The sequence below is a fragment of the Microtus oregoni genome, unplaced genomic scaffold, assembly GCF_018167655.1.
Source record: "Microtus oregoni isolate MIOR12 unplaced genomic scaffold, Mior012 000025F_ref0000491, whole genome shotgun sequence".
Classification (NCBI taxonomy): domain Eukaryota; kingdom Metazoa; phylum Chordata; class Mammalia; order Rodentia; family Cricetidae; genus Microtus; species Microtus oregoni.
In genome coordinates, this window is record NW_024543084.1 from 31,746,315 (window position 1) to 31,774,042 (window position 27,728).

The window sequence follows — 27,728 nt, forward strand, 5'->3', positions numbered from 1 at the left end:
AATGGAGCTTCCTGGTGCCCTTTGCTCCTGTTGCTGGGAGAGAGCTAAGCGAGCCCTGGTGACTGTGTGTGCGTCACCAGTCACATCCGTTAGCTTTGACGCACCTGGTAGCTTCAGCCCCGGAGAACTGGGGACCTAGGACACACTGTAAACAGGAGGACAAACGCCACCACCTGTCCTCACCGCGGAAGAGAAAAGCCCGGTTGAAAGCTTCACTGCCCTGAAGACACTCTGGCACCGAGACGACCATCCATTCCCACCCCAGGGCCTTCATCTGAATCTCTATTTTGGGATTAAGGGTTCGGAGGGCCAGTTTCTTCTTAGCCTCCACAACAAAAGTAGGGATTAGGGAGCTCTTGCCTGGCAAGGTTCTGTGGTGACCATGGAGATTAATCTCTTCCTTGGGAAATCAGCTGCTTACAACACTGCTGTCTCCACTCCCACCAAGAGGAATTTCCGTTCCAGTTTGGAGATGTTGCATACGGCAGCCAGACATGGAGGCTTCTAGATACTCGGCACGGGATACAGGCGCAATGACGCCTGAAGCTCCCGTCAGTTTCTCACTTACTCTCTTGACTGTGTGGGAAGATGGGACATTTAACCTACCACTTACTCAAGATTTCTCTGGCTTACCATTTGTTACGCTCTTTTCATATTACAGGCTCTGGACCCAGTATGGCTGGCAGACTAACAAGCTAACGTGGATATTATTTCACCGCTAGTAGACCTTGCAGATTTAGTGTGGGAGAGGAGAGAATCACATCCTAGTGATTTATACATAATTTTAAATCGAGGTATTAATCATGCCAGGGCATTTCTATTGATGTTAGTTGATGGCTATGAAGACAAAGCAGTGTGCACGTGTGTTAAACTGAGCATTCTATCGCGGTGGCTGTAGGCAGTATGTCTGGGAGAGAAAAGACAACGTCCAAGGGATTGATGATGTCCAAGGGTCAAAGCTAGGCCACGTAGAGAATTTTGGTATGGTCATGAGAAGAAAATGGGTAGTATTTGGTGGAATTTTACGAGAATTGTAATCTTAAAAGATAACGTGGGTCCAGCAAGATGGCACAGCAGGAAAAGGATTTGCTTCACAAACTTGGTTTCCTGAGTTCAGTCCCTGGTCCCGTGTAAAGGTGGAAGGAGAGAACTGATCCTATGTTGTCATCCTTTGAGATCCATGCATTTGCCGTGGCCCCCACACACCATACACACAGAGACATATGTGCAACAATGATAGCAGAAAATTATTTCTTAACAAAAAGGTTCACTCTGGCTTTAGGTGGGACCAGAGCTGAGAAGAAGCCAAAGAGCTGGGGAGAGTAGTGTGGCTTAGATCCGCCTGTCTCTGCCTCCCGAGTGCTGGGATTAAAGGCGTGCGCCACTACCGCCTGGCTGGTCTCGAACTCACAGAGATCCGCCTGCCTCTGCCTCCCGAGTGCTGGTATCAAAGGCGTGCGCCACCACCACCGGGCCAAGTCACTTTGTATCAGACCAAATCTGCCGCTGTGGCGGCTTTTGTTGCAAAACCGCAGGTACTTGAGCTTTTGCTAATTCAGGCAGTGGGGTTCCACTGCAAAACTTAGCCAAGGCAAGCAGAATGGGCCTGTGTGGCCGAGTGTGTCTCGGACTCGGCACTGGGGCCCGAGTCACGAATTAAAAAACAGCACCCGGGAGGGTGCTGTGTTAGCTAGCGGGCTACCCGCTTGAGTCGGGGGCAAAATAGCCCACGTTGGACGCCAAAATGTAGCGGCGTAAGCGAATGCAGACAGATTGTAAATATATATATAGCTTTAATGGAGACTTACAGAACCACCTTTCCAGCATCGGCTGGGAGCATGCCAAATTTATGGGCAAACATTAGCCCGAGGCGAACACGCCCCCTTAGGGGCGGGACTTATTCCTACACACGGCAGAACTGTAGAGAACATGCGGAGTACCAAAGCATTTGTGTTCAAGTGCAAACTGCCCAGCTGAAGCAGATGGGGCCAATTTGGCTAAGTGATGTAAATTTCATATTTTTCCTTTAAGTAATTAAAAACTGAAACTCAGAGAATTAATTTAACAAATTCAGTGCAGTCATCGTTTCTTTGAGATGTGGGACAAGCTCACACCTCCCCGTGATGTGAAGCTTCAGGCCCTGCTAGGGTGAGGACCAGGGTTCCTCCCACAGTCTTCTCCCACAGCTGTGTGGATGGATTCACATCCTTTCCTCTTTCTCCATCCTCCGCTTCCCCTCTCATCTCTTGCCAGTTTTTCATCTCAATTCCATTTCTCCTCTCCTTTCTCTCTCCACCCTCTCTCCTCTCTGTACCATCTTGTCTCTATTATCTCATCTCTCCGTCCATTCTCCACCTTCTTTACCCCCTCTCTTCTGACCTGATTTCCATTCTTTTACCTCTCCTTTCATCTTGCTTTCTCTGCTCCTGTCTCTTCCCCTCTCCTCTCTCTCCATTCTCTTATCTCTATTTCTTTTGGTTCCTTCTCATGCAGCAGTTTCTTCTGTGCCCCAACCAGATGTTACATACAGTAAGGGAAAGTGTCAAGTGCAGATGTTACACACTAGAAGGGAATGTAGCAAGTGCACGCTTTTCACAGAAAGAAAAGAGGGTGTGATTTAAGGCCAGAAGCAAAGGGAACATCTCCCCTCTTTCTTCCCCCTCTCCATGCCTCTAGCCCAATCCGTAGCAGGTAGTTCAGTTATAGACTCTTCCTCAAAGGAAAACAAAATGAGTTGCATATAAATAGCACTGACCCATTTCCTACCTGATCCTTAGATTAAGATTAGCATAAACCCAGGAGGAGAACAGACAAGGACACACAAAAGTAGGCTTGCACAGTAAGGAGTCCCTGCAGTCAGATGGCCTGAAATCTTAGCCAACGATTATTTGATTAATACATATGAAAGAGAGAGAGTGAGAGTGGGGGAGGCAGAGACAGAGAATGGAAATGTCTCATTTAATATCCAAGGAGTGATCCTCATGGCTTTGTAGGTGGGAATATCTTTTCCACTGCAGAGTTTGAGGCAGATGATGTAGTTTATGGGAGATCACTTGGTCGCCATGTTCTGCAATGCAACCGAGAACAGCAGAAATGGCCAACTGCGTTCCATTTCAAAGTCTACGTTCTTTCTTTGGGCTTCATCTGTGACATCGTGATAATAGAAATCTCAATCTCCCAAGTTATTCTGTAATTAATTATAATGAACAAATTAGGTTATGTCTGACAAAGTATCTCACTGTGACAAGATAATGTCGCACTAACAACAATACTGGTAGGGATAACGATAACAAGCTCACAGCAGTTCCTAGTTCCGGTACAGGGCTAGGCTTTTGCAGTCATTATTTCTTATCTTCTCCATGAGGTACACTCTGCCATTTTCTCTGTTTTTAAATGGGGAAGCAGAGAAAAGGAGAGCGGAACGACTTGCAGAAGGTCAGCCAGTATGAACTGGTACCAGGATTTGATCCCACAGAGACTGTCTCCTTTTCATCTTTACAGATCAGGGGAAAGAGAGAGTAAAAACCTATAACTAGTGCAGAAGGCCAGGATTTGAATTCTGGGTTCATGGGCTGTACCATTTTCATCAGGTTTACGCAGTGTGGATCTCAGTCCATCCATCTGTAAATAGGAGATGGGTAACAATACCTTTAAGATGTTTGCTGAGGACTGTGTAAGAAAACAAAGCCTTCTAGGGCACAGAGTACCTTATTGGTATGAATACGTGGGCCTGGTTTGACTTCCATCACACAAGACTACAAAGGTGGCTTAGGCAACAGAGATCACTCCCTCCCTGGGTTTTGGAAGCTAGAAAACTAAGGTCAAGGTGTGGCAGAATTGATTTATAGTTGAGACTCCCCTCCTGGTATACAGGCAGAAACCTCCTTACTGTGTCCTCACAGGGTCTTCCCTCAGCGAGGGAACCTTATGCAACCTTATGCTCCTGTAAGGACAACAGATCTAATTCAGGAAGAATCTTGGGACTTTATTGACCCTTAATTGCTTCCTTGATGACTGTGTTTCCTAATGCAGTCACACCAGGTGTCAGGTCTTCACACCCAAAACGTGTGTGGACACAGTTTTGTAGGAGGTAGTCAGTAGGGAGAGAGACTGGAAGGATGGAGCCATAGGATGTTTGGTTAGCTCTAACACCCTGGGTGGAGTTCTTTGACTCCCTTTCTAGAGGGTTAATCATGATAAATTAATAGATACATAATATATATTTTGGGTGGCCATCTTAGCTTCTTTTATATTTGTGTGGTAAAGATCACGGCCAAAAGCACCTTGGGTGTGTGGTGTGGGGGGTGGGGGTTATTTGGCTGACACTTCATCATTGCAGTTCACTATCAACAGGGCAAACACTCAAGGCAGGACTATGGGGACAGCAGCTAAAGCAGAGGCCTTGGAGACATGCTATGTATTAACTTGAGCTCCACGGCTTGCTCGGCCTCCTTTCTTGTGCCATTGAGGACCAACTTCCCAGGGTGGCTCAATAGTGAGCTGGGCCCTCCCACATCCATCTTTAATCAGGGAAGAGTCCTGCAGATTTGCCTATTGGCCAATCCTATGGAAGCAATTTCTCCATTGAGAGTCCCTCCTCACAGACATGCCTATGTTTGTGTCAGGTTGATAAAAGTCAACCAGCACAACACGTGTGTCATCTGCCTTCTCTCTGTGGACACTGAAAATATCTTTTACCGTCTATTTTTCAGGCGAACCTGAATTTAAGTACATTGGGAACATGCACGGCAATGAGGCGGTTGGGCGGGAGCTGCTCATTTTCTTGGCCCAGTACCTGTGTAACGAGTACCAGAAGGGGAACGAAACCATCGTCAACCTGATCCACAGTACCCGAATTCATATCATGCCCTCCTTGAACCCCGATGGCTTTGAGAAGGCTGCGTCCCAGGTGAGAGCCAGGCAGGGTCAATGTGACCTGCTGTCTTCATCCTTCTGATATATTAGTATGAGTGTACTTATCTATCCACAGCTCCTCGTCGAGCATAAGGATCACGGAGAGACAGTCCAATTTGCTGCTAAGAAAAGGGTATTGCTGTAAAGGATGCTTTTCTTCAGCAGAAGCTTTGCTGAAGAATTTTGTAAATAAGTTAATACTTTAATAATGTTTTGCTGGACTGTGAAATAAGTAACATTGATTCGTCCGTAGTTGCGAGTAGGCAAAGTTGCTTCTAAAGCAGTGGTTCTCAATTTTTGAGTCGCGACCCCCTTGCGGTTGACTGACCTTTTCACAGGAGTCGCCTAAGACCATCAGAAAGCACAGATGTTTACATTATGATCCATGACAGTAGCAAAATTAAAGTTATGAAGTAGCAACAAATGTAGTTTTATGGTTGGGGTCTCCACAGCATGAGGAGCTGTATTAGGAAGCTTTAGAAAGGCTGAGAGCCGCTGCAAGCAATGCTTACTGCCAAGCCTGTAACAGCTGGGTGAGTTGATGTCATAGCGCTCTCTGCTGGAAGGAAGGAAGAATGACTTGCAACTAGATCAATATAGAGGATTAATTGCTGGTTTTATAAAAGATCAGTGAAGAAAACAAAACAAAACAAGTTCTCCGCGTTTACAATAAAAATAATTTTATACATTTTAAGTGTCATGATAAAAAGTAATGACTTTCTTTTTGAGACAGAGTCTCACGATGTTGGTGGCATGGAACTTGCTATGTAGATCTGGCTGTCCTTAAACTCACAGAGATCCTCCTGCTTTTGCTTCCTGAGTGCTGGGATTAAAGGCATGCACCACTCTATCTGGCACTAACGGCCTTGTAAGAGACTATGTGTGTGCTTCCATTTTGATTGGACAAGATTGGGGGACATGGTTGTTAAATATACTGTTTATGGTATAAAATGTAAAATTTTGACACATGTTATATAACAAGCATTATAAATATATTTATCTCCTCTCATGCTGGCCTTTTTTCCTATCATAAAGACTTTTAGAATCTTTTGTTCTGGATTTTTAAACAGAATGCATATATATATATATATATATATATATATATATTTTTTTTTTTTTTTTTCAAGAAAGGGTTTCTCCGTAGCTTTTGGTTCCTGTCCTGGAACTAGCTCTTGTAGACCAGGCTGGCCTCGAACTCACAGAGATCTGCCTGCCTCTGCCTCCCGAGTGCTGGGATTAAAGGCGTGCGCCACCACCGCCCGGCCAGAATGCATATTTTTAAAGAAGCCTGCGAGAGGCATATAAGCTATTAATACATGAGACCCATATCCAATATCCTAGTTCTTAGTATTAATTATTAATTACTTAGAATATTTAAAAATCAGGGTGCTGTGATTCACAGAGGCAATTTCACTTAATTCTAACTATTGATGGTGTGATTTTAAAGAGGTCGGAACTACTATTAGTTAAAAAAATTCATTGAGATACCCTCCACCTCCAAATGCTTATAACAAATATTTTAAACTGGGTACCTTCAGGAATACATTGATAAAATAGCGAACATAGCAGTGTGGGAGGATATTGTAACAGATAATCTCAGTAAACTATTTTTTTTTTTTTGTTTTTCGAGACAGGGTTTCTCTGAGTAAACTATTTTTGAGAGCAATGATGGGACCTTAAGTAGGGACTGACGGCTGTAATAAATAGCGATGTTGTCTTTCTTAGCCAGGTGAACTGAAGGACTGGTTTGTAGGTCGCAGCAATGCCCAGGGAATAGATCTGAACCGGAACTTCCCAGATCTGGATAGGATCGTGTATGTTAATGAGAAAGAAGGTGGTCCCAACAACCATCTGCTGAAGAACCTGAAGAAAATTGTGGATCAAAATGCAAAGGTAACACGTACATGGCTTTTCTGGGGTCCCACGTACAGAGCTTTCCTGGGGTCTCACGTGCATGTATTTCCCAGAGTCTCACATGTTCGGCTTTCCTGGGGTCTTATATGCTCGGCTTTCCTGGGGTCTCATATGCATGGCTTTCTTGGGGTCTCATATATTCGGCTTTCCAGGGTCTCACATGCTCAGCTTTCCCGGGGTCCCATATGCTGGGCTTTCCTGAGGTCTCACATAGCTGAATTTCTTTCACTACTCTGTCTCGGATGCGACACAGCCTTCCAACCTTATGATTACGTACTTCTCAGTATGTATACCCTTCTCAGAACTGCCCCAGTCAGCTGCTGTATAAGATTTCCTAGACAGGCACACATAATTACAAAAAAAAATCTTAAAAAGTCATGCCTATGCACTTCTAAAATGAGAATTTGCACTTAAAAACCTCAGTGTCACTTTTACATTAAAGAGAATGATGCAAAAATTCAACTTTAATTTATTCCCTGAGAAATAAGCAGAATTTATTTGTAATGGTAAACCTTTACTGGTTTGAATGAGAACAGGCCTCATGGGCTCATATATTTGAATACTTTGTTCTCAGTTGGTGAAACTGATTGGGGATTAGGAGGTGTAGCCTTGTTGGAGGAGAATATCTCTGGGAGCCATGCCTGTCTGCTTCTGTGTTCTCTACCATGTTGATCGTGGACTCTAACCCTCTGATACTATAAGACCTAAATAAATTCTTTCTTCTACAAGTTGCCTTGGCCATGGTGTCTCATCACAATACAAAAGTAACTGATACACAAACTGCCCATGTCTGGTTCTTTTCCTCTCCACTTTTGACATTAAGAATGACACAGCATTTAGACTCAGAGCAAGTATTTAGTTAATGGTCTTAGATAGCCCTCACTTCCAAGTTCCCATTTTTGAACACAGTATCTTATCTTTACACCTTGAAAACGACTTTAATTTTCAAGGCTTATGTTGTCTTGTGTATCAGGCTTAAGGATGTAGAGGTCTCTGGCTACAGATTCAGGGTCTTTGGAGTATGTGTATGACCGTCAAATGGTAGAACGAGACTCCTAGGGAGTCCTACAGATGCTGGCACGTTCCACTGAGACACATGGCTAGAGGTGGACACACAGCGTTCTTCTGAGACTCTAGGAATAAAAATCTTCACCTGCTTCCCAGAGCTTTTCTTCTAAATCATTTCTCATCTGGCCCGAGCTTCACCGCCTGGCTGCCTCCGTGGTTACTTGAGTTCAGCATCTGAACCTTGGCCTGAATTGCTTGAAAACAGCAGGGCTTAAAATATTTCCGATAATTTATTAGTGTTATGCTTTTCTTTAATGGCCGGAGTTGTGAAGGAATCTGAGAAAACACAGCTTTAGCATATTTTAAATGTTAAAGCCATCTAATTATAGAACATGTCATCGAGCTCTACTTAAAGTCTTTAAAATGGGAAGGTTCAGAAGTTTTAAAAATGTTATTGTGTGTGTGTGTGTGTGTGTGTAAGCTTACATGTGTGCACAGAGGTCAGAGGACCCCTTGGGGAGTCAGTTATCTTCTTCTGCCTTGTGTATTCTTTGGATAAACTCAGATTATCATGCTCAGCAGTAAGTCGTCCCCCTGCCCATTTCTCTCTGAGCCATCTTGCTAGCACGTTTACAGAAGTTTTGAAGATAAGTCACAAACAGTTCTGAAATTTTCCAGGCTCTTGCTTTTTGGGGCGCTCTATAGAGTGGATTGATTAGACAGACCCAGGAACTCTCAGCATTTAGTCAGGCTGAAGGACTCTGTTTAAAGTCAAAGAGATTGTTGTTGATTGCTGTTGTAAACAATAACATGCACATTAGCCATAGTGTACACATAGCAAGAGAGCTTATGGAAATATCTAGCAACTGCATGAAACTTAGTGTGTTCATGACAACATTGGAGCTTTTTTAAGGTTTTAAGTTTTGAAATTAATATATTGTTACAAAGGATAAGGCAGATGTAAATAAGAAGAAAAATAACCCAGTGTTGTAGTCTTCAGTAATTCCGATTCACACGTTGGTTTGTGTTCTTTAAATGTGTTTCTATACACAATACTCTAACAATTCATGTAGGGTCCCTATGTGAGGAAGAATGTGAGTCCTTGGTCTTGCTCATGCTCCAGTAAATAGCTCCCACACACACTCATCTACTAAGTCTACTGTTTTAGAATGGTATTCATTGACAAACGTTATTTGTTATCTGTATGCAGCAAGAAAAGAAATCACACATAGAAACGATCACATTTAAAATATCACTTAGGTATAAATATTGTGTAAGATGTAGTGCAGTTGATAGACTGCTTGCCAAGTATGCCTTAGCCTTGGGTTTGATCCCCAACATTGCACAAACTCGACATACTTGTAATTCCAGCACTTGGGAAGTAGAAGCAGGTGGATCAAAAGTTCAAAGTCATCATTAGCAACATAGTGAGTTCCTGGTCTGAGTGAAACCCTGTCTCAAAAATAAAACAATAGATTGTTTAAAAAAAATCCCTTAAAGGACATATATGAAATGTGTACTAGTTAGGGTTACTGTTGCTGTGATGAAATACCATGACCAAAGCAACTTGAGGAGGGAGTTTATTTATCTTACTCCTCTATATCATCATCAAAGGAAGTCAGGACAGGGCAGGAACCTAAAGGCAAGAGGTGACACAGAGGCCACAGAGGAGTGCTGCTTATTGACTTGCTCCTCATGGCTTCTCAACTTGTTTTCTTGTAGAGCCCAGGACCACCAGACCATGGGTGGCCACACCCACAATGGGCTGGACCCACCATCCATCATGAATTAAGAAAATGTCCTACAGGCTCACTACAGTTGGGTCTTCTTATGGAGGCATTTCCTCAAGTGGGGTTCCTTCCTCTCAAATGACTTTAGCTTGTGTCAAGTTGACACATCAAGCATAAAACGTTAGCAGTAGGTATCTTTAGGTGGCAAAATTATGGAGTCGCTTAAATTTTCCACTTTGCGCATATATGTCTTTACTATACTTTCTACATCCCAAATTTATTGGCAGATAAAATCAACCACCCAAATAATAAAAATAGTGCACAATTTTTTTTTGGTTTTAACACATAATTTTGCATTTGTGGGGTGATCAAGGAGAGTGATCAGCATTTCCACTCCTTAGACCTCTGTTATCTCTTTGTAATGAGAATCCTTAAGCATCACTCTTCTAATTCTTTTATTGTTTTAAATTTTTCTTATTTATTAGTGTTATTTATACTTTTTGTGTGTGATATGCAGATAGTGTCTACAGAGGCCTAAAAAGAGTGTTAGATTCCCTGAATCTGGAGTTACAGGAGGTTGTGTGTTGGGGAAAGAACTTATTTGCCCTCTTTAAATATCCTTTGGTATCAGCTAACTACACCTTCTTCTAAATTGTACTTTCTCATATGTGGAAACCAGAATATATTCAAGACTGAACAACTGGTAATCTAAAGTCAGTGTGGTCCCTACACTTTGCAGCCTGGGTTTGAATCCTTGGCTAATGAACTTGGATGTATATGTTACTTAACTGTACTTGGTCTTCACACTCTGTGCTATGAAATGGTAATGAGTTTCTGCACATCCAGTGAGGATGCTGCTGTCCTCAATAAAAATGCTGTATCCAAGACATCATCAGAAACAGTACATGGAGGGGGTTTTTAATCTGTCCTGCCTGCCAGATCCCAAACACAACATGGAGAATTATTAGTTATGAAAGTTTGGTCTATAGCTTAGGCTTATTCCTAACTAGCTCTTATAACTTAAATTAACCCTTTTCTATTAATTTACATGCTGCCATGTGACTCATCTCCTATATTTTATGCTTCTTTTCCATCTGGCTGGTGACTCTACCTTCTTCCCAGCTTCTCTCTGCCCTGAAAATTCTGCCTACCTATTGGCTATTTAGCTTTTTATTAAAAACTATAGTGACATATCTTCACACAGTGTAAAGGAATATTCTACAACACTTCCCCCTTTTTGTCTAAATAAAAAGGTTTCAACTCTAATGTAATAAAACTATAAACAATAAGAACAATTTTCAGGTAAGAATTATATTTAAAATTTCCAGTCCATTTGTATTTGGCATGTTTGGAGAAAATACTTTATTATTTATTCTATCTTGATGAGTTCAAAACTCTGTACTTAATTTACTTCTATCACAAATGAGGAAAAGTGTAACTATAACTACTTGGTCTTCAACTCCATCAAAGACTTCAGACCTGAGTAAACAGGAAGTGCAGTGTAAGCTGCTTCCAAATTTATAGAAATGGCAGACATTTGACCCCTTGGACGGTCACTCAAGGTTCCTCTGCAACGGTGGGGCATCCAATCGTCAGCCTACAGGCCTAGTATATCTAGCAGATTCTTCTATGAAGCACAGTTTTGAAGGACTATACCACCTAGTCTTGGCAAAGTTAAGAGGTCACTTTCCTGTGTGTCCTGCTGAATGTCTGGCAGACTTTTCTGTGAAGCAGGTATTTTGAAGGACTGTCTTACCGTATCTTGGCAAAGTTCAGCAGTCTCTTTCCTTTGTGATCTGCTTGTCCAGTTTGTACAGCATGCTGTTAACAGTCTAGGCAAGGGCAGGTTCTTGCCCAACTGGCTAGTTTTCCATATTGAAATCAGACTCCATATGCAACTTCTTTGAGGCCCATCATCTTCTCTGAAGTAAATAAGTACTACATATTCTGTAGGTCTTTGAAGTGTTTGAATACCATCTATCTAAATATATCTGTTTAACCTTGAAAACATATCTAAAATGACTATAAGTTAGATTGTTATAGGTGGCTAACTACTAACCTGCTTTTCTTTATTATCCTAAATAGTTTATAATAATAACCTTCAAGAACTAGAAATTTACACTATACTGTTAAATTAGCTACATAGGCACACTATGTCAAATAAGAGTAGACATGTATGTATAGTATGTCCTAATAAAAATAACCTTAAATTTGTATCAATATACAAAAGTCTATTCCAATGTAAAATATTTGAGACTAGTAATTATTCAAAAGAAGACTCAACAATCTATGCTTTATCTCATTATTTTCATACCATGCCTCCTTTTTTCCTTTTTAGAAAGAGATCTCTTAATCTCCTTTGTTCAGTTTATTTTGACCATGACCAAAAATATCTGTAGCCAACCCCCCCCTAAACAGGGACAAACATCCATAGCCCACCAAATGACCAAAACCACCCACCCTACCTCTTAGGAATATGGGAGTTGTGTTTTCTAGACTGCTTCCTGCTGGCATCTTTAAGGGACCCTGAGAAAATTAGGATAATGATCAAGCTCGCAATCAAAAATTCAAAGACAGCACAGTAACACACAGAATCCAGACACCCTATGTATTTTCAATTTCTAAGTGGCTTATTCTTTTTTTTTTTAAATTAGTTTCTCTTTCTTTAAAAGCTTTACTCTATTATTTTAACTATTTATTTAATGACTGTCTATATCCTTCTTTTTTTAAAGCCTCCACACATTGTTAAGCACACTAACCTGTTTGCAGTTTTTGGGTTTTGTTTTGTTTTTTTCCATCTGAGCCTGCTTTACAGTCTATCTGTAACCTTTGCTCTCTGCATGAGCAAAATCTCAAATAGTGACACAGTTTAACTCATGGTATGCTGGTTGTTCAAGCCCAAGGGCAATGGATGAGAGATCCATCTCTGTACAGCATGCATTTGGCTCTTTTATTGTATGCTTGAAGCCTTTCTTTTAAAGCTTTCTCAGGTCTTATGTGGAATTATGTGCCCAGGTGTTAGATACCGTTTATAGCCAGTTTTTCTCCCTCCTGTCAACCAGCTCCCAAATCACAACATGGAGTCTTATTATCAGTTATGAAAGCTTAGCTGATAGCTTATGCTTGTTTCTAACTAGCTCTTTTAACTTAAATTAACCCATCTATATCCTGTCACATGGATCATGGCTTTTATCTCTCTTACTCTGCCTCTAGCTGGCAACTCTGCTTTTTTCTTCCCAGCATTTTTTTCTGCCCTGAAAATCCTGCCTAGCTATTAGCCATTTACTTTTTATTAACTCAATCACAGTGGCATATCTTCACCCATCGTAAAAGCACAGAAACGCAGAAGTTTAACAAGCGATACAACTAGATTTTTCCGTCCTGAAAGAGCAGGACAGAGTGCATCTCAGTAAACCCTTGCCTTTTCATCAGAGTGTTTGGAGGTCTGAGGTCCGTCTACTTGTTGTTAATGGCTCGTCACATTGCATAAAAGAATCAAGGTTTTTTGTTTTATTTTGTTTTGTTTTTATTTGCTTTCTTTCTTTCTTTTTTGCTCCAGATTCTTTTGTTAATAATTTCTTCTTTTTATTTTCTTCCAAGAAAGACCAGGAATCATTGAAAATATCATGAATTCCTGAAACTTGGGTTTCTGTCTACATTTTAAGATGCCCATTCCAAAGTAAACTGACATTTTGTGGTTAGTTCTCAGTGAGACTTGATCTATTTTCTTTCATAAAGACAATGTCTGAAATGGTTGAAGGGAATGGGAAAAATAATAAGAAATAATGGGAAATAAAATTTATCATGTGTTTGAGCCACTGAGGGAGAAAAGCATTGATTTTTGGTTCAACAGTATTTTCTCCATCTGCTAAGGATTACTATAAGTCTGTAATCCTTATGGCCGACAGAGGAAGGGACCCTGATGTGATTTATATATTATTTTCAAACCCGAAGAGAGAAACATGTGCATTTCCCCAAAGTAGATCTTTTAAGGAAATGTAAACGTGATGAAAATATTTTTCATAATAAATGTGGAAATATTGACTGTTGTTTCTATGCAAACTTTTCTCCCTCTGCAAAGTGAACCCAAACATGTTTGAACTATGAACAGTTTCTGATACTTTTTTCTGTGTCTTTCCTGGGATGACAATTATCAGCTTCTGATCCATGTGACCCTTATTCTTTGTTGCAGCTTGCCCCCGAGACGAAGGCTGTCATCCATTGGATTATGGACATTCCCTTTGTGCTGTCGGCCAACCTGCATGGAGGAGACGTCGTGGCCAATTACCCGTATGATGAGACAAGAAGCGGTAGGTAGTCCCCTCTCCTCTAAGTGGCTTAAGGCCTGTAGGTTCCAGTCAGGAATCACAGCATGATTTCCATGCTACTATTGGTTTTGTTCTTTAAAACAAAATCTTTCTCTGCAGGCTGAGATGGCCTTGAACTTTCAATTCCTCTGCTTCAGCCTCCTGGGTGCTGGCATTATAATAGGTGTGTGCCACTATGCTCCATACTCTATTAGGGAAGCAGTTCATATAAATGCTTGCATTTATGAGCATTTCACATGGTAATGGCGTAGGGAGGAAAGCAGCAGAAGTGGTTATAATGCCTTTCTTTTTTTTTTGATGAAGGAAAATAGAAGCTTAATTAACTCTTAGGGAGGAAATAGAATAGGAGCCCTAGAAGAGCGGTTCTCAGCCTGTGTGTTACATCGCCTTTGGGAGTGTGTATCAGATCTCCTACATACCTGATATTTACATAACAGTTCATAACAGTAGCAAAATTATAGTCCCCACAGCATGAGGAACTGTATTAAAGGGTCACAGCACAGGAAGGTTGAGAACTATTGTGAAGCCAGTCCTGGCCCCTGGTAAGGTGGACTGCATACAGACATTAGATAGATTCATGCACAACATGGCTTAATAACGGAGGTAGCCGTTGACACTTCACCCTGCCGTGGGAATGCACCCACGTAGCCAGCTCTCACGTTTCTGCCCTGGGTCCTCTTCTGCTTGTGTCAGAGAGGAGCAGCGACATTTTGACTTTTCTCGAATGTGTTTCAGTCAGGTTTTAGGTACAGCAAGTGAGTGAGAGAAATTCCTGCTTCGATCCCTTTGCCGAGAACTCAGAAGGGTAAGATCTTTGTACAGGATGGCAGCTTCAAGGACAGAAAACTCAGGTTTGGAGAAAGTCAGATTGGAGGGTATTATTAGATAAACTTGAGATTCTGTGGTTTGCCATTACCTGGGCAACTTGTCAGCCAAGTATATTTTATAACACATGAGTAAGAATACAGGGTATCAAAAGAAACATCCTCTTCTACAATACACACAGGGAGAGTTTAGAAACATCTGAAATTAAACGCTGGCTAGTCTGGGTGTCAATACTTCATAATGCTTATAAAATGGCTGCTGATGAATCTAAGGATGGCCTGGAACTACTGACCCTTTCACCTCTCTCCTAAGTCCTGGTGTCACAGGCATTGTGCCCTACTAGTAAACATTTTATTAAACTAAACAATTTTAATAACGGAAATGTTTCTATCTTCTCAGGTCTACTGTAGCCTCATCAGCTCTTCTTGCGAGGCTTTCAGTGGGATGTGTATTCTATCTCACCTCTTATCCAAGTACTAACCAGGTCCCACCCTGCTTAGCCTCTGAGGTAGGGGCATTCGGGGTGGTATGGCCATAGGCATTCTGCCTAATCTCTATATTTTCGTGTTAGGGATGAAAGTCATACAGCCTGAAACCTAAGTGTGTCTGTTTGACATTTTAACTTTCATCTTCCTGAAAGCTTCCACCTTCCCGAGAGCTACATCAGCAGGAGCTCAACGTTGAAGGGCTCTCAGTAAACAATCATCACTCTCGGTCGCTGTCCACTTCTCCCAACTTGTGAATTCATTTTCTAGGTACCGCTCATGAATACAGCTCCTGCCCTGACGATGCAATCTTCCAAAGCCTGGCTCGCGCATACTCTTCTTTCAACCCCGTCATGTCTAACCCCAATAGAGCTCCCTGTCGCAAGAATGATGATGACAGCAGCTTTGTTGACGGAACGACCAACGGGGGTGCATGGTACAGCGTCCCGGGTGGTGAGTTTTGCTCTCTGATTATGTGAACTTGACTTCCTTTAATTGCCATGTAGACTCAGAAAGGGATTTCTATCTATAGAATTTTCATTGTTCCTCAGCTGTTTTAAGTTGGTGGAACTGAGAGGCGGCTCAGCAAAGTCATTGTTACACATTACTTTGTTTGTATTGAATTAAAATGCGTGTGCTAACATCTGAAGGAGTACACTGAGAAACTAGAAAGAGAATGGTGGTAAGGGGCCACTTTTCAAGTTCAGCCTTCTGCGGTAAGAGAACATCTTTATACAGGTTAGTCATGCCTTTCATTACAAGCAAATGTGCATCTTAGAGGCTGTGGAGCAGTCTTTAGCAGACCTTGTATGGTGGCTTTAATGAGAATGGCTTCCATAAGCTCTCTCTCTCTCTCTCTCTCTCTTTCTCTCTCTCTCTCTCTGAGAATGGCTTCCATAAGCTCTCTCTCTCTCTCTCTCTCTCTCTCTCTCTCTCTCTCTCTCAGAATGGCTTCCATAAGCTCTCTCTCTCTCTCTCCCTCTCTCTCTCTCTCTCTCTCTCTCTCTCTCACACACACACACACACACACACACAGCGAGAGAGAGAGAATTTCATAATTCCCTAAGAAAATATCCATGGTCTCCAACTTTCCATTGCACACGTTTCTTGTTTTCACTCATATTTTGCATTTGAACAGATAAGATCTGGTGTATCTGGTATAGTCTCCTATCCTCCCCTTGATAAGTTGAGAAGTATGGTCTACGTAAAATTTAGGATTTGAAGTACATCAAATACATCTGGTGGAGAGTGATAGACCTTCATTTAATATTTGAAAGCAATTTTGCACTTTGACCCCAGACACTGGCTTTATTCACAATATAGAGAACTGGCATAAATCGCATGACAAGAGAACCTCAATTGAGGGAGTGTCCAGATTACACTGGCCTGTGGGCGTGTCTATGGTGACTGTCTGGATTCTTAGCTGATGTGGGAAGATCCATCCTGCTGTGGTTGGGATAGTCCCAAGATGGAGGGTCCTGAGCTAGGTGAGACAGGAGAAAACTAAGAGACTCGGCAGGAACAAGGTGGATTCATTTAATTTTAAAAAAGAAATCTTCAATGATTTCTTTGGAGCAAACTTGCTAAGCTAGTAGCATATCACCTGCATAATATAAACTAATATGCACTAGTAAAGCACTGGTAATACTCACAGTAAACATAGCAATGCATTAGCCAATCATTACGCCCCGCAGTAAACATTCAAGGGAGGTTGGAAGATCTTTAGCTCCCTGTTGTTATTTTATTTCAATTGTTATGACAGATCTGCTGACCAAAAGCAGCCTGGAGGGAGAGTTCATTTGGCTTACAGTTCTGGGTTGCAGCCCATCATTGTGGGCAGTCCAGGCCAGAGCTTAAAGCATCACTTCCCCTGTCAGGAGCAGAGAGATGCTTCTAGCCTTGGCCTGATTCTCTCTGTAAAGAGCCCAGACAGGAAGTTGTCTCCGTTAGAGAAGAGAGACATCTTGGGCTGCTCCATTGTTTCTGGGAGCTGCTATCAGCCATTCTCCAGGAAGGGGGGTGGGGTTGGGGGAATTGTCAATTCTTAAAAGCCAACACAGCAATAGAAGGTTGGTACTTTGGCTTCAGGAAAGCAATCTGGTAGGCAACAACATACCCAGTGAATCTGAACGATAGCCTCATTAAAATAATTCTGAATATCAAATCTTGTCTGTTGTCTGGTTTGCAATATAATTCACATTATGTCGAATACAAAGTAGATATGCCATGTTTATTAAATTAATATATGATGTTACATATCATATACTATGATATATCTTATAAATCATACACTATGATAGAGTTCTAATCCCTCAGGAATGCACTTTGATGTTGGTTGAGTTTAGAAAATAATAGCATGCCATGTCGCCTCATTAGACTCTCCCAGTTCCTGCCTCATAGGAAGGCAGCTTAGAAGGGCTCACATTTCTTTACTAGGTCAAGGGATACAATCTTTCAGCTTGTCTTTCCTGAAGTCTACTGAGAACTGTGGGGTGTGAATGGCGTCTGCTTTTGCTCCCACCCTACAACGTGGATGATCATTTAAGACACAAGAGGTTGTTCTTTTAAAACAAGAGTCTCCCAAGTATGTTTTTGGTTCCCCCATGGGAGGACATTTCTGTGCAGATTCCTACAGGGCCAGTCTTCAACTCAAGCTCTTAGCTGATCAGGACAGCATGTGGAGAGTTACACCACTTTGTGTTCATATTGACTCTCCGTCTGGTGCTTGTGCAGGAATGCAAGACTTCAATTATCTGAGCAGCAACTGCTTCGAGATCACTGTGGAGCTCAGCTGTGAGAAGTTCCCACCCGAAGAGACCCTCAAAAGCTACTGGGAAGACAACAAAAACTCCCTCATCAGCTACATGGAGCAGGTAAACCCAGTATCCAGCATCAGCTGATGGAGGAATCTTTAACCTTGTAGTATGTTCGACTCATCAAATGGTTTCTGTTCGGGGAGGTCCATCTGAATGGGGGTGCCACTATGGGAAACAGATGGCTGTGGTGTCTCAGTAGAGGTTTATATGCTAGGTCTTATGGTTCATGCCTGATCACTGAGAACTGACTACATGGGAGAATATTCAAATGAGACATCTTGGTTTCCTTTATTCATACTGTGCAAAGCAAGAACAGTCTTTTTTGTTGTTGTTGTTTATTTTTAAATTTTTTTAGTTGTTGAAAAAAATTTCCGCCTCCTTCCACACATCGCCCCCTCCCCCCACTCCATTCCCCCTCCCTCTCAAGACTGAAGAGCAGTCCAGATTCCCTGCCCTGCGGGAAGTTCAAGGTCCTCCCACTTCTATCCAGGTCCAGGAAGGTGAGCATCCAAACAGGCTAGGCTCCCACAAAGCCAGTTCATGCATTAGGATCGAAACCTAGTGCTATTGTCCTTGGCTTCTCATCCGCCTTCATTGTCCGCCATGTTCAGAGAGTCCGGTCTCATCCCATGCTTATTCAGTCCCAGTCCAGCTGGCCATGGTGAGCTCCCAATAGATCAGTTCCACTGTCACAGTGGGTGGGTGCACCCCTCGTGGTAAGCAAGGACAGTCTTAAGACACTCCCTTAGCGGATCACCTTGGGCTTTGAAGGGTGCGGGGCAGAGCCAGGATATAAGTGAGGTGAATGAGTCAGGAAGGTGTAGGACGATTGTTGAGTGAGTCTCCTGGATTGTGTGCCCCAAATGCCTCACTCACTTCTCGGTATACTCAACTGGATCACAGGTGATAATTTACTGAGCCCTTTTGTCTTTCTCAGGCATTGTTCTGAATGTCTTACACGTAATAATTATGCAGTGGATCCTTGCAGCAATTCTGGGAATCATATGAGATCACAACCACCACCCTCTTCTGTGAATTAGATGAAGAATCTGATTCCAAAAAGGTTGACCAGTTTTCCTAGGTTATGCACTAAAGACCTGAACCCAGGAAGTCTTGTTCTAGAATTGTCCTGCTGTCATTGTCTATCAAGACAAAAATCTTAATCAGAGTCACCTACATGTCTGATTGTAGGTGACCTACATATCATTGCAAAATGTTGGTATAGAATTTCAGGGTATCTCACAGTCTGTCAAAATGAAATCAGTTACCTACTCGGAATGGTCTAAGCGTTTCTATCCCTTCTATAGTATATATGGATGCTGGTACCAGGGAATAATAGTGGACAGACCAGAGGATATCACTCCTTGCCCAACTGTCTTCAAATTCTATTCTCCATGTGGCTATTTCCCCCTGCAATCCACTTGAATGATGTTTATTTCTCACATCCCTGCCCAGGTAGCCAGGTGTCTCTGTCATTTTTGCACCTTTTGGAAGTTGCCTGGTTGAACTTCCTGTGTACTCAAGTAATATTATTTCCCTTCTCAGGTCTTTAATGGGGTTGAAGACTAGATAGTTGTAGTTACTTGTTTCTCATGATTTAGCCAAGTTATTTCTAATACAAGATTTTGACTCCTTAGAATAGGATAACTATTGAAACATTTAGCATATGTTTTTTACTTCATTTGTTTATGCTAGTTGTAATTTCCATTTTTATACTTAATATTTAGTATTATTGTATATAGTTTTGTATTAGGCTTAGAACTCTTATTTTAGACAAAAGGGGGAGGTGATATGGGAATTCCATCAGCCAATAGCCTTTAAGATACCGGCCCACTTTGGGCGTGGTCAAATGTACTATATATACAGATACCAAAATGAGCATGGCCCCTTGGCTGCTGGATTTGGTTCCTGTTTCCCTGCTCATGCAGATGACCACAGATCTGTGAGTCTACCCCTAAATAAAGAAGCCTTTATTATGCTTCATTCTGAGCTAGTAGGGGACTATTTTATTATTATAATCGACAACACACCACAGACAGTCTAGACTAATCAAATGGATTCAATATAAACAAATATCCTCAAATAAACATTTAGCTATGCCCTAGATTCTTTTCTATTCCTGTGACTGAATACTCTGATACAAGCAACTTAGGAGAGAAAGAATTTATTTTGTCAGAATTCCAGGTCATGTAATGTTGTGAGGAAGTCAGGAGGCAGAAATATCAAACAGCTCCTCATGTCCACAGTTAAGAGCAGAGGGAATGCATGCATGCATGTGTAGGTAGCTCGGGCAGCTCCTCATGTCTACAGTCATGAGCAAAGGGAATGCATACATGCGTCTGTAGATAACTTGGGACTGAAACTTACAGCATTGTATTTCCTACTTTTAGGCTGGGGCTTCTTACATCAATATAATCAATTAATATAATCCAGAAAATCTGGCAGAGTTGTGCCCATAGGCCAACCTGATTCAGGCAATTTCTCATTAAGAAATTAATAATTTAATCATTAATGAAATGAATAATTCTACATTTTATGAAGTTGACAATTGAAATTAACAACCAGAGTGATTTACGAATATAAATACATATAGAAATGTACACATAAAACTAATGCTTATTTTTGTTTGTTTGTTTTAAATATGATCTTAACTATGCAGCTCTGACTAGCTTGAACCTCACTGTGTAGACCAGGTTGGCCTCAGTTTCAGGGACTGTCTGCTTCTGCCTTTCAAATGCTAGGATTAAAGGTGTGCAGCACTATGTTCTAAAAACCAATGGTTTTAAAAAGATTTTTTTTTAAAAAATGGATTATTTGACACATATCAGGTGTCAAATAGAATACCTTATCAAACACGATTCATAAAATAGATCCATCAATGATGACTTTTGGTAAAGAACACCTATTCTATAAGATTTTTAAAAAAGAGATCAAAAGACTTTTCCGTTGCATTTAACCATTAATGATTTTGGATTAATAACATTTGAGAATAATGAACCATATTGACTTTATAATAACTCTGGTATGAAAGTCTGCAGGATGTTTTGTCAGAACAACTATTTCTCTGAGGTCAAAAATTAACTGTTTTATTTTATTATTTATTTATTTTGGTGGAAGAAGTCAGATGGGCTCTTTGTGTTCTCTACTGATATCAAAGGATCCTTTTCTGATAAAACATTTAGCTTTCATTTGCCCATTTTTTTCCTCAACAGAAATGTGTAAAGTTGCTTTTATATCCCAGAAACCCTGGGAGGTGTCTGTAATGTATTTTCTTGGCCAAACCTCTCCACCAACGCAAATAATCCCAACGAGACCAAATCAGATCGAATTAAAAGATCCCAAGCTTAATAGATGACAATACTTTTGGGTGGCCCCTGGAAAACATAGAGAGGGGAAGAGGAAAAAGGGGAGACCACTGAGAACCTGAAGACCATGTATTCATACTCTGGGTGGGGGGCAGTTTAAAGAGCCTGTGGGAGTGGTCTCGACCTTCCCTGGGGAGGGTTACCCTTTGGCGGGCTTTCTTGACCCTCCTTGTGAAGGGGGTCACCGTTTAGTGGACTGGGGCAACTCCCAGGGGAGGGAGTTTATGCCAGGAGCTGGGGTGAAGCCCCCAGGCAAACAATCCAGACTTTTTGTATAAATCGGTTCCAGGGAGTTGAGGTGATACTTCCGACCAAAGAGTGTCAGTTGCAGAGACCGTCTTTCAGAAGGGTCTGACGTAGTGAGTGGGGTCATAAACACTAGTGAGTACCTAATCAAGAGAGGCTGTAAATGCTGAAATAAGGAAAAACTACAGGAATCACTGCAGAGGTTGGACACAGAGGCTCCTTAACTCAGTCACAGGGGCCTAGAGCTGTATGGAAGATTCCCTGTGGTTGCTACCATTGAGATCATCACCTTGAACCACAGTTATAAGACAGGTTCTGTTGATGCCTATACCTCTTCAGAAAAAGTATAATCCAAATCTAAATAAAACGTGAATCCAACCTATCGGGAGAGGGAATATTTGCCCTTTCCACGTTGCAGATTCGTCTTATGGCAGAAGCGAGCTGAGAGCAGAAGGGACGGAGTCACGTGGCGCTGTTTCAGGCCAGCTGGAAGGAGGATTTGCTCCGATCTGGCATCAGTGCTATGGTGCAAGCTGTGTAGAGACAGGAAGAGGCCTTTATGATAAAAGCGCTCAGGTTGCGCCATGGGAGAGGGAATATTTGCCGGTTTAGGTAGGAATCAAGGGCCCATGAAACCCCATGAATACTGCGGGCAGTTCTCCGCCGTAATCGCTTTCATGACAATGGTGCTGATTAGGGAATGAACACCAGGGCCTGAGATCTAAGTAAGGCCCATGTTCCCACCTCCTGGCAAACAGGTGATTAGGTCTGGTTTTGCCGTTGGTGCAGAGGACATTTCCTGCAGAGTTTCAACAGGGATGTTTGCAGGAACTAGACGTATAAAGATAATTAGAGCCAATGGCTGGAAAAGCTCCGCAGTCAATCGCTTTGCAAGAGCTTAGATCTCAAACATTCTCAAAGAGTGTCTCAGACTGCTCCCGGGAACACTCGAATTAATACCATCTGCCGTGGACCAGTTTCGACAAAAATGTGTAAGTTCCAGGGTAGGAGCTTGCGGATTAGAATTATTAGGCAAAAGGAACAGAGATATAGGAGAACTAAGAGACTGGAACACAGGAGAGTACCGGGAGGGACACCCAGTGAATACTAAATCCCCCTCATTAATCCTTCCACATGCTTAAATACTCCAACGGGGTGTGGTGGGGGCAACAGACTTCATTAGCATGACACAAGGAATAGACTTAAAATCTCTGACCTTTGGTCCTGGAGGAGCGGATCTACTTCACACTCTAAACACTAGTTATCCACTCCCCATTATTATAAAAGAGCCAGAATCTCTCATTATTAGCCACATCTGTTAAGTTCAAACTCTCTGACTTCCAGACAGGATGGAACAGGCTCGCGTCTGTGTGTGTCCCTACAGCCATCTAAGGATCCTGGTAACAATGAGCTTCTGTCCTATCTCTTTCTGCAGAACTTACAGTCTGTAAACCACTTGGGGGACCGACACTTCAGAGGTGTTTAAATGCTACTGATACAAATAGACCTTAGGATCCCCCGGAGAATCTCCCTGGGAATGGAAATGTCCTGTAGTCTGGGGAGAGATTACCACAAAAGGGGACCAGAAAAACAGGAGGGGACAAGAGCAGCTTCTCCAAGCCACAGTGAAATGCGAGCTTCGTGGTTTTCTTTGCAAAAACCATAAAACGATAGCGATTCCTAGTCTGAATTCCCATCTACGCACTTACGATGACTTGCGACATTTCTGGTTATTTGTGCTACAGCAGGAATTTTCAAACAGAAAATTTTCTATGTCAGAAAAAAAAATAACAAAGTTTAAAGAATAGTGAAAACATTGACATATCAGAAAATTTGCTCATAATTGACATGTAAGAAGAAGATGTTTAGAGGCAGGAGGATATCTATGAGTCCAAGGCTGACCTGATCTGCAGAGTTAGTTCCAGGACTGGCAAGGTATGCGGTGAGACTCTGCCTAGAGAAAAGCAAAGGAGTTCAGCGTCATCTTTGGGTTTTGAGGTTAGAGAGACAGCTCCGCAGTTAAGAGCTCCTGCTGCTCTTACAGAGGACCCAGGTTCAGCACCCATATGGCAGCTCGCAACTGTAAAAATTTACACACACACACACACACACACACACACACACTAAACAAGTCTAAAATGGGGAAAGGCATTTATTATTTGATCATGTATTTCACTGCATATTCTAAGTCCTATGTGATTGATACAAATAGAAAAAGTCATGAACTTTAACTCAGCATATTTGTGCCTACTGCAGACTAATCTCAGCTTTTGGGGAATGATTGCAAGAATTACTTTTCAATGATAAGGGAAATTAAAAGTTTCATCTTTTGAAGCTTCACAAATATCTGGGATGTCAAAGTCACAGTGTCTCAGGACGGACAAAGCGCTTCTGGGCATACAATCCTGCTTTCACAGACTGGGGTCATTTTGAATTTTGCTCATCGGTTCTCAACGAAACACCCTCAGCCTAGTTAGGAAATTTCTGATTTGTGATATGTCTAGTTCTCGGAGCTGTCGTCGGCCCTCATTCTGTCTGATGAGGAATGATTTGCTCACTTTTCATTCAGAAACCTAACCTTCCTGTTTCCTGGCTCAGAGTCAATGGTTTTCTGTTTTGGCTGGCTGGTTCAGAACCAAAAAAGTAAGAGATTCTCTAGGCCCTGAACAAAAATTTAAGTTGTAAATTCTCCTCTCACTAAACCAGCTGCCATTGAAAATGGTCATTTGTTGTTTCTGACAAATGCAGCTTAAAAAAAAAATAAAATAAAACAAACCTAGAAATTACCCTGAGAGGGAAAAAACCTACATGCTATTTTTTAGAGCTTCAGAGATCTAAAAAAGGCAAAAAAATTTTATAGAGAACTGCAAAATCATGCATGATTTCCAAGTTTACTCTTCAGTAATAAAAGGGATATCTGGGATTTATTCTATGCTCTGTAGGAAAACATTTAAACAGCTCAGGGAGAAAAGGGATTTCACTTTATTTATGTGACACAATGTCTCCTGTATCCCTGGCTGGCCTTTGAATTCCATTTGTTCCTGAAGATGACCTAAACTGTTCTCCTGACCCCACCTCTCACCGCCTGGGATTACAGGCGTGTACTCTATGCCAGTTTATGCAATGCTGTGGTTTCAGATATTAAAGTATCGAATATAGTTAATTGCATTTGATTTTCTAGAAGCTGTACTGCCTACAGGTTTGAATTGGTCTAGGGAGATGGCAGTTGGTAAAATGTCTGTTGGGCGAGCATGATGCTCCGAGTTGGGATCTTCCATGTAAAGGCAAGGTTTCTGGCACTGGGAACCCTAGTGCTGGGGCAGCACAGACTGGGTGATCCCCAGAGCTCAATGACTAATCACTGTAGCCAACGGTGAGTTCCATGTTCAGTGAGAAATTCTGTCTCAAAATACGGCAGAGAAAGACACTTGGTGTGGACCTGTAGCCTCCACAGGCATGCGTGTCTGCACACTTGCATCTGAATGCATACAGAATACAGGCTTAGATAAGTCATGTTATAAAGATTATAATATAGATGTTTTGCAGCTTGCGTCGCAGTAATTAGCTGCCGATTTAATTCAGAGGGATTGTTCTCCGTAGAAGCGCTTTCCTTTCCATCCTGAATTGGTATTCAGTTTTCAGTCTGAGTTCACTGATCTATCATTCCCTTATTTTCAGTCAAAACCATGCTGGAGCTTGAAGGCAGGCACAGTGTACGTCGTCTTTTCTTCCAGCTCAGCTAGCATTAATAGGCTGTGCCGCACTTGTCAACTACACAAGGTTCGAACAGCCGACCCTGTTTGTAAGAGAGAGAGACACTACTAAAGTATGCACAGGCTAAAATGTCACCAACACAGCAGGTTTTTTTTCTTATTCAGAATGTCCTTTAAAATCTTTGTTTGACACAGAACATGACATTCATTCTCAGAAGGTGACTTCTCATTTGTTTGTGGAAGAGCCCAGAGAAGAGTGCGCACAAACATTTGTGGGCAGTTTGTGCCTGTTCTGTTTCTTAAACAGGTTTCAGTGTATTCCTAGAAAACAAGGGGATCGTTGACATGGACCGCATTGTAAAGCCATTTCTATTATGAATTTTTTGGCTGTTTTTGACCTTCACAGATACACCGAGGAGTTAAAGGATTTGTCCGTGACCTTCAAGGTAAACCGATTGCCAATGCCACCATCTCTGTTGATGGAATAGACCACGATGTCACTTCGGGTGTGTATTTACTATTATTATTGTTGTTGTTGTCACTGTTATTTTGCCTTGATCTGGACTAAACTACTAATTATCATAATTATAATTATGTGCTAATTCTAAACATAGCAGTTAATTGATTCATCTGCCTTTTCACCTACTCGAAACCCCCAATTCTTTCTGTGAGAATTAACAGAAACCCAGGAAGTCTGCGGCATGTAGAAGTCTCGAACCAGCAGGTGGCGCCCTTTCCCCAGAGCAGGCAGCCCTGTCTGCGTCCTGCCCTGTTGCCGCGACTGTGGAAGTTGAGTTCCCAGCATTTGGTGTGTCTGAGTACCCAGCATGAACTTCTATTAAGCTCACTTTACTTTAACCACGACCCACTGGAATCCTTTAACCAGAGAACAAGGATAGGAACAAGAACTCTCTTCTTGGTCCTTAGAATTATTTAACCGTTACTTTATTTTCCAAAGCCCCGTTGTCCTGTAAAATTAATTTATACATTTATTCAACAATATGCATCACTGTACCACCAAGTCTCGGGATGCTTTTCCAGTCAGCATTCTAGGAACCATGCCAGGATCCTACTCCCCTGCGCCCCTTTCAAGGGTAGAACCCAATCCTGATGTCCTCTGGCCATAGGATATCTGTTCTGTTAACTCGGGGATGCTGTTTTCTTTGCATCCCAGGATGCAAAATTGTGGGGGAAATCTAATCTAGGGAATAATTCCTAGAAAGGAATGAAACGGAGGATTTATAAGCGTTACAGCTCAGTCGGGAAAGCTTTCCCTAATAAAGTGTTGGAACTCTGAGGGGAAATCCCCAACCCAGGTATTACAGCTCTAAGGGGAGTGTGGGATCTCTGAGGGGAGAGGATTTCCCTATATAAGTGTTCCAGGTCTGAAGGGAAAGGTGTCCTGCCCATCGGGAGCCAAGGAATACCACAGAGTCACACCTCCTGAAAAACCTCACACAAGAGCTTTATTGGGTGAGACACAGGAGGGTGGCTGCTTCTGCTAGGGTGAGGAGCAGAAGGGCACTGAGCAGGAGACAGGTTTTTTTTTCCCCTTCAGGGAAGAGTTTTCTAGGGTAGGGAAGGTGAGATTTCAAGTCCTGAGCTTAGGGCAAGGCTAGGAATTGTTGGAATTTTGAGCCTAGGGATTGGTGGGTTTTCAAACCTGAAGGTGAGCTCAGATCTTTTATCCTATAGTTTGGCCTGGAGCATTAGTTCCCTTTTGAGGCTAATGGCATACAAAAGAATGAGAAATGAATCCTAACACAGAAAATCAAGTGTGCTGTGCTCGATGCCCAGAGATGCTTCAAGAGGGAGAAAGTGGTCAAAGATGTCCAGTAAGATTGCCCTTGTGAGTCAGTCCCTGGATTTGACAGCATGGAGACTTTTGACCAAACCTCTATCAACAAAGCGGGTGGTGTGAGTGGAGCTGGTCCAGGGCAGATCAGCGAGAGAGCTGTTAGTGCTGGAAAACATTGACATTTTATTCAAACTTTGTTGTGAAGTGCAAATGATAAATGTATTAATGACAGAAGGGAAGTGCTGGGTATGCAGGAAGACAAGGGACCAGAGAATTTTTTTCTTACTTTTTTTTTTTTTTTTTAAAAAAAGTGATAAAGTAACTTACAGAATGCCAATTGAGAGTGAGGACAAGGGGGATGTGTTAGAGGCACAGGCAGAATGGAGAGTGTAAACTGCCCAGTAGGACTTTAGTTACTCGAAGTGTGAATTGCGAGACTTCAGCATCATCCTGAGGGTTAGGTATGTGGAGTCCAAGGCCTCAGCCCTGAGCTGGTCAATCAAATCTTGTATTTTTTTTTTATATCAGCTTTCCTGTTTGATTGACATGTATCTGAGTATGAGAAGAACTGTCACAGAAAATGGGA

General features: G+C 42.0%; 1 protein-coding gene across 1 annotated transcript in view; it reads left to right on the top strand.

Annotated features, from left to right (window-relative positions):
- Cpe (carboxypeptidase E) overlaps positions 1–27,728 on the top strand; it is a 94,155-nt gene that overhangs the window by 62,876 nt on the left and 3,551 nt on the right. The window contains exons 2-7 of the mRNA XM_041674740.1: positions 4,713–4,909; positions 6,640–6,807; positions 13,759–13,876; positions 15,475–15,657; positions 17,938–18,077; positions 25,751–25,850. Coding sequence (XP_041530674.1) covers positions 4,713–4,909; positions 6,640–6,807; positions 13,759–13,876; positions 15,475–15,657; positions 17,938–18,077; positions 25,751–25,850 — 906 coding nt within the window. The remainder of the gene's footprint in view (positions 1–4,712; positions 4,910–6,639; positions 6,808–13,758; positions 13,877–15,474; positions 15,658–17,937; positions 18,078–25,750; positions 25,851–27,728) is intronic.